Source organism: Hylobates moloch, unplaced genomic scaffold (genome assembly GCF_009828535.3).
Source record: "Hylobates moloch isolate HMO894 unplaced genomic scaffold, HMol_V3 SCAFFOLD_5, whole genome shotgun sequence".
NCBI classification, from domain to species: Eukaryota; Metazoa; Chordata; class Mammalia; order Primates; family Hylobatidae; genus Hylobates; species Hylobates moloch.
The window spans coordinates 103,586,530-103,597,535 of NW_026652280.1; the positions used below are offsets into that span (position 1 = coordinate 103,586,530).

Below are 11,006 nucleotides of genomic sequence, written 5' to 3' on the forward strand. Positions count from 1 at the left end.
CTGAAAAGTAAGGTGAAGAAAACTCTAGCTTCGGCTCCTAAGCTGTACAGTTAATATGACTTCATAAAACCTGGACCTCCAAATAAGCCAAGAAAGAGAAGACAAACCAAGGATTTCAATATAAATGTGTAATTTTAATATTTAATTTAAAATAAAACCAAGGCTGGATTGGATTGGGAAAGAATGTTTGATTTGCAGAATACAGGAATTTTTTTAATCACGACATTACAAGTCATTCGTGAAAACAGCCTTCCTCCTGCCACCGGCTCCCTATACAACCTGCTTAGGAAATATGGAGGTGAATCATCCCCCTTCCCTTTTCCCTACCAGGGCTTGGTTCTCCCCAAAATCCAAAGGAGAAATAAATGTCTTCCGTTGCCTCTTCCCATTTTTACAGTCAGCTTCTAACCCCTTGCAAAGCCCTGAATCAGAGCCAAGCACCTCAGAAAATGAGGGTCCCTTGGTTCTCTTATTGAAGTTGGGCACATGTGGTCAGAGAAGCCCCAAGGAAGGCCACAGGGACTGACACCTTTACTTTTGGAACTTGTGCAGACAGTTGTCAGGGCTCCCAGATGCAGCCACCTTATAACCATATCCACAGTCACAGAGGAGGGAGAGGAGGAAGGATGGAAACCCTGAGCAGGACCAGACCCCCGCCACTTTATTATGACCCTACCAAAGTCCCTCTCCCAGGGGGTCATTGGCAGAGAAACCCCAACAGCTCTCTCAATCAATCACTGGGGCAGCAGGGAAGGCTGAGGGCCCTGGCTGGGGAAAAGCTGGTCTTTGGAGAGGTATGAATGTGCAGATATAAAAAGCAAGAAGAGCATCCTTATCTCCTTACCTTGGCTAAGGCACTGACAGGAAAAATGCAAGGTAGGAATGGCGAAGAGGGGAAAGGAAGAAGACAAAAATATAGGAACTGGAGTGGTATGAGGACTACCACATGGGCCCCATACTTGTGCAAAGAAACGGGTAGAGCCATGCCTGCATGTCTGTTACCCATAACATTCCTCTCACCCTGCTCCAGAGTGGAAGGAAAATGAGTTGCAGGAATCCAGGGAGCACAATAACATAGGGTATTTCCCTGAGCCTTAGGGTTAAGGGCTAAAGAATAAAGCTTTATACACATGGCAATTTCTATCCCTTCCTATCCTTCTCAGTCCCCATCAGCCTAATGCTGACCATCCTTCCACTATGAGAGAGATGAGGGAGGTGTCGGCACTTGAGGAAAGGGCTCAGTTGGCTTGAAATGTCCACTTCTACAGTGGAAAGTCCATCTATCAGCTTATTGCTGATGTGTTTTGTTTTGTTTTTTTATCACCATCACTCTGACCCCTCCCTGTCTTAGGTCTGAATAATTGGGTCACCCATACGAATGCAGAATCCAGGGTGGGCAGAGCAGAGCAGCACTTGCTGGGATAGGCCTTGAGCCTGGTTTCTGAGTCCTTGAGGACCACGAGCTAACAGGAGCTGGTCTGTAGGTTGCTCTCCGTAAGCAGTGACGCAATGGATGAGGGATCGTAGACACTGTCGAATTCCTCATCTGAGCTCAGCCCTTCGTTTTTGAGAGCTGACTCAGCAGCTGAGCGGGAAGCTTTGCGCCTGACTCAGAGAGAAGAATAATGGTTGGGGAGGGGAAAACAGAAATATTGAGACAGCCACCCTTTTTGTACAAAGGAAACCCCAATTCTTCTAAGGCCTAAAGTTTACTCACAAAATCCCCAACTAATCAGATTTGGGAAGATGAGGTACAGGATGGTGGCTGAGATACTAAGAAATAAATATACTGGCTTCCAACCAGAAACAAGTGACTACACAGTCCCATCTTAGAGATTCTCCTCCTTATCCAGCACAGGAGAGACCATTCCCTCACTGCTCTAGTGTCCCTATGGAGCAAGGGGCAAAAGGGCAGCCCATACCAGGAGTCCTTCTCCAGAGACTTGATCCGGGCCTGGAGCTGTTCATTGACCTCATGCTGCTCCTCCACCTCACGCTGGGCCTTCTTCCTCAGGCTGTCCAGTCGCTCAATTTCCTCTTCTGCTTCATCCACCTGACGCTTCAAAGCCTTCACCCTCAGGCTTAGCTGGGCAGGATACCAAGTCCACACATTTGAATAGCATCTACTACCATGGCCTGGGACCCTACCCCGTAACAATCTTGACAAGGTATAATTGCCGCTGGAAAAATGTGGCCTTGGGCAAGTTCCTTAACCTCACATGGTTGTCTTAGGGATTAAATGTATTAACATATGTGTAATACTTACAGAACCTAGCACATCATAAGCACTCAATATATATGCTTACTATGACTTCTCTAGTCTAGTCCTTTCAATCTAATCTCTGTCCTTATACAAGGAAAGTCTAAGTTTGGAAGACCTATAGGAGATAAGGGCCTCCCTTGGCTTTCAGGAAAACATATAATATATACCTGCCCCAGGTTGCTTGGCCCCAGGGTGCCATGTCCTCACCTGGTCTTTCTGGTCATTGACATGCTGCCGCTCGTCTTCTATCTGGATGGATAGTTCTTTAACTTTCCGCTCCAGTTTTCGATTGGTAGACTGCAGAACTGTCTTCTCCCTAAGGTGAGGTAAAAGAATGCTATGAGTGTCCCCATTTCTAAGGGAATGCTAACTTGGCCCCCTACTGTCCCCAAGGACTTCTCTCAGTCATGAGCCCCATCATTAGACTGGGCAGGATCCAGGGCAGATTCGAAGAACAAGGGAGAGTGAGGTCATTCACATTTCAGAATTTCTGCAACTCTCTTTGCTCTCTATCAGGAGAAAATTTTCCCTAAAGATCAGGCCAGGTTGGCCATATCTGAGGTGGAAGATGGAGGGAGCCACAGAGGAGAAAAGCCAAGAGGGAGGAAGGAAGAAAAGGAGGGAGGAAGGGAGGAAGGATAGGCTTATGTCACCTCTCTTCAGCCTGTAGCCGCTCCTGCAACAACTGATTCTGGGACTCAAGCTGAGAGAGGCTGGCACTGGGCTTCTGGAAGCCTTCTGAGCTGGCCAACCGCGTCTTCAGGTCCTTGTTCTGAGAGGGACAGGAAGCCTCCACAGTTAGCACTCCACTGGCCATTTTACTCACCTCCTGGGGTCCATCCCTAAGAATCCTCCCCTCCCCCATCACCTGTCTCTCCAAGGAGATTTTGTCACACTCCAGGTCCTGCCGAGCAGACCTCTCCTGCATGAGCTCTGTCCTCAGCTGATCCACCTAGTGGGGATGGGTGAGAGGACCAGACTTGGGGAGGGCTAAGGATGAACCAGTAAGCTGAACAAAGTGAGGCTGAGTCATGGGAAGATGGTCTCTGAACCCTGAATCCAAAAATTCCCAGGCAACTAAAAAATCACAGCCTATTCAAATGGGAGGGGCCAGAGAAAGCAAACAGGGCCTCCTTCGTCCCACCAGGAACTAGTATCCCTTGTAAACCAAAGAAGCCCCAATTCAGGTCAGAGAATAGCCCAGGCCACCAGGATCCCTTCCTCCATGCAAATCATTGGCTACTTTCCACCCAAGGAAACTGGCCAACTTTTCCCAAAGCAGACAAAACCCTGAAGTAGACCCAGCCACGCACAGATTCGGAAGCCAGATGATGAAAGATGGGAGGGTAGAGTTGTTTTTGAGAGAACCAAGAGGTGATGCAGTCAGGGGTAAACAGAGATGAGAGGTGGGGGGGGGGTTACCTGGTCCCGGCCACGATTCACCCGATCTGTTAGCAGCTCCACGGTGTTCTTCTCCTCATCTAACTCTGTTTCCAGCCGTGAGACTTTTTCCTATGACAGAAGAACAAGTAATTCTGTCCCAAATGCTGGACACCAGAATGCCAAACTCAGACCAGGAGCCTCTCAAACTCCAGCATTAACAGACTTTTCTCTCTTGCACATCCCAGTAACCTTTTGGTACTTGCCCGGGCCCAGAGCCACTATGGAGCCAGCGCCCTCTACTGACCAGATGTGGCATCACAGGCAGGTGGGGGCCATGCTCTGGTCACGGCCCTTTGACAGAAAGGCAAACCCCAGATTCTACTCTTCACTGGAAAACCTTATTTCTCTAATGGGAAAACAGAGAGAAACCCAAGTACCTGGGCCAAGGCTGAGATGAAGACTCAGAAACTGAGGTACTGGAGGCAGTACCATGTAGAGGCTAAGAGTATGTACATGGGACCAGACTGTCCAGTCTGAAAATCAGATTTACCACTTCCTGGCAGTAGACCATGGACAAGTTCATCTCTCTGTGCCTCAGTTTCCTTCATCTGTAAAATGGAGAAAACAAGACTACCTACCCCACAGAGTTATTCTGAGGATTAAGTCTTAAGTGCCTATCACACAGCACAATATGTTTGCTGCTGCTATTATTATTATCAAATATAGCAAACTGAAGAATACTGTTCACTCTAAAGGGGAAACCCACTGCTCAGCTCCAGCCAACTGTTGCCATGCAGACTCAGGACAAGACACTCAGTATTACCATATCTGCCAAATACAAAATAAACTAGAAATCCAAATTTTTAGGTGACATCTATAAATTTCTAAACATTGGCAATTGATTCAAAGTTGTTTAAAATACTGCAGCCAAACAAAACACATCAACTGTGGGCTGTCAGTTTTGACCGCTAGTACAGAAAGAGGCTTGGAAGTCCCACCCCTTTTCTTTTTTTTTTTTTTTTTTGAGACGGAGTCTCACACTGTTGCCCGGGCTGGAGTGCAGTGGCACAATCTCTGCTCACTGCAAGCTCTGCCTCCCGGGTTCACGCCATTCTCCTGCCTCAGCCTCCCGAGTAGCTGGGACCACAGGCACCCACCACCATGCCCGGCTAATTTTTTTTTGTATTTTTAGTAGAGACGGGGTTTCACCGTGTTAGCCAGGATGGTCTCGATCTCCTGACCTCGTGATCCGCCCGCCTTGGCCTCCCAAAGGCTGGGATTACAGGCGTGAGCCACTGCGCCTGGCCGATCCCACCCCTTTTCCACAGGTCACACCTCAGTGCCCTCACCTCGAGGCCCTTCAGCTGCCGGGCCCTGTCGTCCTGGAAGCGCTTCTTGTTCTCTGCCTCTTGCTCCAGCCCCTGCAGTCGCTGGGCTAGTAGCTCTTTGTCCAGCCGGGCTGTGTCCCGCTCAGCCTGGGATGCCTGCAGGGCCTGCCGCAGCCTCTGGACCTGGGCAGGGCGTAAAAATGCCACAGCTCAGTGTAGTAAGAAGGTGAAGGTTGAGGGGCAGGGGCAGTCCAGCCCAGTGGGCAGAAACATTTCATCACTGTCACTCTTTAGAATTACCAGTGGCATGATGACAATAAAAAGCAAGCTGACTTTTCATCCATTTTCTTTTTTTTCATTTTTTAGATGGAGTCTCGCTCTGTCGCCCAGGCTGGAGTACCGTGGCGCGATCTCAGCTTACTGCAATCTCCACCTCCCAGGTTCAAGCAATTCTCCTGCCTCGGCCTCCTGAGTAGCTGGGACTACAGGCATGTGCCACCACGCTTGGCTAATTTTTTGTATTTTTAGTAGAGACGGGGTTTCACCGTGTTAGCCAGGATGGTCTTGATCTCCTGACCTCGTGAGCCACCTGCCACAGCCTCCCAAAGTGCTGGGATTACAGGCATGAGCCACTGCACCTGCCCTCATTCATTTCCTTTATTGTGTTTGTTTTTGTTTTTTTTTTTTTTTGAGACGGAGTCTTGCTCTGTCGCCCAGGCTGGAGTGCAGTGGCACGATCTCGGCTCACTGCAACCTCCACCTCCCAGGTTCAAGCGATTCCCCTGCCTCAGCCTCCTGAGTAGCTGGGACTACAGGCACGCACCACCACACCCAGCTAATTTTTGTATTTTTAGTAAAGACAAGGTTTCACCATGTTGGCCAGGCTGGTCTTGAACACCTGACCTCATGATCTGCCTGCCTCAGCCTCCCAAAGTGCTGTGATTATAGGCGTGAGCCACCGTCCCCATCTTCTTTATTGTTTTTAAAGTCTCTACACAACTTGGAATCATCTGAGGAGTTTTTTTAAATACTGATCCTGGATCCCATCCCCAGAGATGATGACTGAAGTGGTATGGGATACAGCCTGGGTGTGGGGATTTTTAAAAATCTCCTCAGGTGGCTCTAAGCCACAGAATTTGAAAATCACTGCTCTACAGACAATATATTCCTCCACCCTGCAAGTCATTAGACCTAAACCTGGGCCCCAGGGCCCCTTGGCCACAGGTTCAGTTAAGAGGCAAGGACCGGGCCAGGCGCAATGGCTCATGCCTGTTATCCCAGCACTTTGGGAGGCCGAGGAGGGCGGATCACAAGGTCTGGAGATCAAGACCATCCTGGCTAACACTGTGAAACCCTGTCTCTACTAAAAATACAAAAAATTAGCCGGGAGTGGTGGCGGGCACCTATAGTCCCAGCTACTTGTGAGGTTGAGGCAGGAGAATGGCGTGAACCCGGGAGGCAGAGCTTGCAGTGAGCTGAGATCGCGCCACTGCACTCCAGCCTGGGTGACAGAGTGAAACTCCGTCTCAGGAAAAAAAAAAAAGAGGCAAGGACCTTCAAACCCAAGGATATTAGGCTTCTACCTCATCCTGAAGCCGGCTCAGTCCTCCAGAGGTCTTCTCAGCCTCACTGGCCCAATCCTTGGCCTGGCGCTGGGCATCTGCCACCTCCCGCCGGGCCTTTTCCTTATAATCCTCCAGCTGGGCCTGGAGCTGCTGCAGGGCTTGCTTAGAGTCCTCCCCGATCTTCTCCAACTGAAACACAGAGAAAAGGGTCTTCAGCACTGTACATAAATGTCCCTCTCCAGGCCCAGACTCCCAAGACTCTCCCCCAAGGGTCTCCTTCCTGACAAGGCAGCCCTCTCTTGCTCTTTCCTGGGCCTAGGTTCCTAGTATAGCTAATAGTTATATACAGATGTCTGGGTTCAAATCCTGGCTCTACCACTTACTAGTGACCATGTGCAAGTTACTTATCTCTCTGGGTCTCAGTTCCCCATCTGTAAAATGGCATAAGAATAGTAACTACATCACAAGGTGTTGTGAGAATTACATTAGTTAATTATGTGAAGTTCTGTACTTACAACAGTGCCTGATACAAAGTAAGCCTTAAATGACCATTTCAGCAAACCCAAGGTGCCAACGATTATAAGGTGTACCACTAAGAAAAATATGCCAATTAAACTGCAACATACCATAAGTTATAAGACACAACTCTATTTCAGAAATGATAAAATGTGCACTTTAGAATTGATGTAATATATTAGGTGTTTGCTCTTGTTTTACAAAAAGATTGGGAGGAGAACCTTAGCAGCAAAAGCAATTTATTTCCTTTTCTTTTTTCTTTCTTTTCTCCTTCCCCTCACCCAAATTTAAAATTCTACCAATGAAGATTCTTTTTTTTTTTTTTTTGATAGGCTCTTGCTGTAGTGCAATGGGGCAGTCACAGCTCACTGCAGCCTCAACCTCCTGGGCTCAAGCAATCCTACATCAGCCTTCCGAGTAGCTGGGAATACAGATGTCTGGGTTCAAATCCTGGCTCTGCCACTAATTAGCAACCATAGGCAAGTTACTTACCTTCTCTGGGTCTCAATTCCCCATCTATGAAGAAAAACTAAGGCACAAGCCACCGCAGCAGGCTAATTATTTTTTTTTTAAGTGGAGACAGAGTCTTATTATGTTGCCCAAGCTGGCCATTGAAGATTCTTGTATTTAGGTTTTGTAGACTCTTAAGGGAGAATCCCAGGAGATGCTCTCCAAGAATGAAGACCATAAAGGAATAGGATGTGAGGGAAAAGAGCAAAAACATGGAGGGGAGGTAGGAAGGATGCCCCTTCCAGAAGATTTGGTCTTGGTCTTCCTAACAGTGTACTTGAGGAAAGCAAACATCACACATTCTTTTTTTTTTTTTTTCTTAAGACAGAGTCTTGCTCTGTCACCCAGGCTGGAGTGCAGTGGCATGATCTCGGCTCACTGCAACCTCCACCTTCCGGGCTCAAGTGACTCTCTTGCATCACCCTCCTAAGTAGCTGGGACTACAGGCATGAGCCACCACGCCCGGCTAATTTTTTGTATTTTTAGTAGAGACAGAGTTTTGCTATGTTGGCCAGGCTGGTCTCAAACTCCTGACCTCAGGTATCTGCCTACCTCAGCCTCTCAAAGTGCTGGAATTACAAGAGTGAGTCACTGCACCTGGCCATAAACATCACACATTCTGACTAACTCCTCTCCCCCAAGCCCCTGTCCTCTCAGGCCAGCTTCTGGATGAGCTGGACTCTTCCTGAAGGCCCAGAATACCCCATGCCCCACCTCCTTGTTCAGTTGGTCCACAGTCCTGTCCAGCAAACGCTTCTGCTCCTCCAGCTCAGCCTTGCCTCGCCGGAGCACCTCCCGCTGCTTCCCTTCCTCCTCCAGGGCCCGGTTCAGTGTCTGCTGCTCCTGCCCCAGGCGGGCCAGCCCCCGCTGAGCCTCCTCTAGGCGTGCCTCCAGTGCCCGCTTGGCTGCTGCCAGACTCCCCTCCTCTTCCTGGGATGCATTCAGGGCCTCCTCCAGCTGCTGTTTCTCTGCCTGGGAGGTAGAGAAGCAGGGTTGGACTGAGAAAAGGCAAAACTTGGGTTCAAGCTATTTGGAGGTGGGTAGCTGGGCCGGAGAAAAGAGGTATTTATGAAAATGGTGCGCCACGAAAACAGGCTCCTAGCAAAGAAATCAGGGCACATAGAGCAAGCAAAGGATGAGAGGTAAGAAACAAAAATACCAGTGCAAAGACTGAACATTGGCACCAAAGTATACTCCAGGAAATAAACCCAAGGTTAACAGAGCAGGTTTGGGGAGGCAAAACAGATGCACACTAAGGGCAAAGTGAAACTGATGGCTAACTACTTAGCACAGGAGTATTTCACCAGGGGTGAGCAGAGAGGGCTGGGAGGGCAGAAGCACTGACCTCCAGCCGCTGCAGCTTGTCCCGTAGTCGTGCCTCCACCGCTTCCCCACCATCCACCAGACCTCGAGCCTCCTTCAGCTGCTGCTCCAAACCCAGGATGCGCCGGCGGAATTCGTCATTTTCCTCCTGGGTCTCCCGAAGCGTCGTCTCCACTGCGGCCCGCCGCTGTCCCAGCACTGTTGCCTCTGCCTCGGCCACCATCTTAGCCTAAGGATGGTTCAGGGGGTGGCGGCTCAGACCCCAGGGCTTGGGGCCATTGACCACACCCAGGAAAGCCGTCCCAAAGACAGCCCATAAGAATGAGGCTTAAAGAGAGCAGCTGCCACCAGCCAGACGCTTCCCTGAGAATCCCACCCCTACAGAGATACAGGTGTCCTCCCCCTGCCAAATCCTGGCTTCTTTGAACCACATGCCTAGGACCCAGGTGCTGGTCAGTACATACCCATGACAGGTAACTTTCCACACCCTCTGGCTCCTCAGCCCTCCAGACACCCTCAGCCTCCACCTCCTAAGCCCTGTGCCCACTCCCCTTGCCTTGGAAGCCTCTTCACAGTCCTGTCGCAGTTGCTGGAGGGTCTTTTGTAGCTGGAGGTTCTGTTCTTCCAGCTCCCGACCTCGATCAGCCTCGATCCTCAGGACCGCCAGCTGCTTCTCCAACTCCCGGTCCCGGTGTCGCCCAGCCACCTCCTGGCTCTGCCGTTCTGCCTGCAGTTCTTTAAGCTCCTCCTGTGTCTGGAGCAGCTCCTGGAAGGAAAGGGGAATGGTGATGGGGCACCTAGAGCCAGACTAAGATACCTGAATGTGGACAAGCTGAAATTCTCATACACTGCCAGGGAGAATGAAAACTGATGTGGCCACTTTGGAAAGTAGCTCGGCAGTTTCTCAAAAAGTTAAACACAGATTTACCATTTATATCACCAGCAATTCCACTCTTAGGTAACCCAAGAGAACCGAAAATATGTGTTCACAAAAAAACTTATACGCAAATGTTCATAGTAGCATTATTCATTATAGCCCAAATGGATAAACAACCCAGATGTCCATGAATTGATGACTGGACTAAACATGGTATACCCACGGAGTGGAATGTTATTCAGCCATAAAAAAGGAATGAAGCACTCATACTTGCTACCACATGGACAAACCTTGAAAACACTATGCTAGGTGAAAGAAGCCAGACCCTTAAGGCCATATATTATAGGATTCAGTTACATGAAATATCCAGAATAGGTAAATCCAGAGACAAAAAGTAGATTAGTGGCTGCCATTGGGTGGGGGAAATTATTGCTAATTGGTTTGGTGCCTTTTGGGGGGGAATGAAAATGTTCTGTAATTAAATAGCGATGATGGTTGTACAACTTTGTTAATATAATAAAAACCACTGGGGGCCAGGCACCAGTGGCTCACGCCTGTGGTTTGGGAGGCTGAAGCAGGTGGATCACCTGAGGTCAGGAGTTCGAAACCAGCCTGGACAACCTGATGAAACCCTGTCTCTACTAAAAATACAAAAATTAGCCGGGCGTGGTGGTGTGTGCCTGTAATCCCAGCTGCTTGGGAAGCTGAGGCAGGAGAATGGCTTGAATCCAGAAGGCGGAGGTTGCAGTGAGCCAAGATTGCGCCACTGCACTCCAGCCTGGGTAGCAGAGTAAGACTCCATCTCAAAAAGAAAAAAAAAAACCATTGGATTGTACACAAAGAAGACTTTTATAGCGTGTAAAATATAACTCCATAAAAAAAAAATACCACGAAGGGACAGTACATGAAGGTATGGCTAGTAAGACTGGTTGTTTAAAAAAATATAGTGTGAGGCCAGACACGGTGGCTCACGCCTGTAATCCCAGCACTTTGGGAGGCCAAGGAGGGCGGATCACGAGGTCAGGAGATCGAGACCAACCTGGTTAACACGGTGAAACCCCATCTCTACTAAAAATACAAAAAAAAATTAGCCGGGCATGGTGGCAGGCGCCTATAGTCCCAGAAACTCGGGAGGCTGAGGCAGGAAAATGGCGTGAACCCAGGAGACGGGGCTTGCAGTGAGCCGAGATCACGCCACTGCACTCCACCCTGGGTGACAGAGTGAGACTCCGTCTCAAAAA

General features: G+C 49.2%; 1 protein-coding gene across 1 annotated transcript; it reads right to left on the minus strand.

The window, feature by feature from the left end:
- Positions 1–113: 113 nt before the first annotated feature.
- Positions 114–9,948, minus strand: CGN (cingulin). The gene is made up of 11 exons (XM_032154638.2): positions 9,445–9,948; positions 8,911–9,117; positions 8,280–8,537; positions 6,558–6,728; positions 4,996–5,157; positions 3,686–3,775; positions 3,132–3,215; positions 2,917–3,035; positions 2,471–2,579; positions 1,923–2,086; positions 114–1,605 (listed from the first exon to the last, which is right to left on the minus strand). Exons 2-11 carry the CDS (start codon positions 9,109–9,111, stop codon positions 1,464–1,466), a joined length of 1,500 nt encoding a protein of 499 aa, XP_032010529.1. The 5' UTR covers positions 9,112–9,117; positions 9,445–9,948; the 3' UTR covers positions 114–1,463.
- Positions 9,949–11,006: the final 1,058 nt, after the last annotated feature.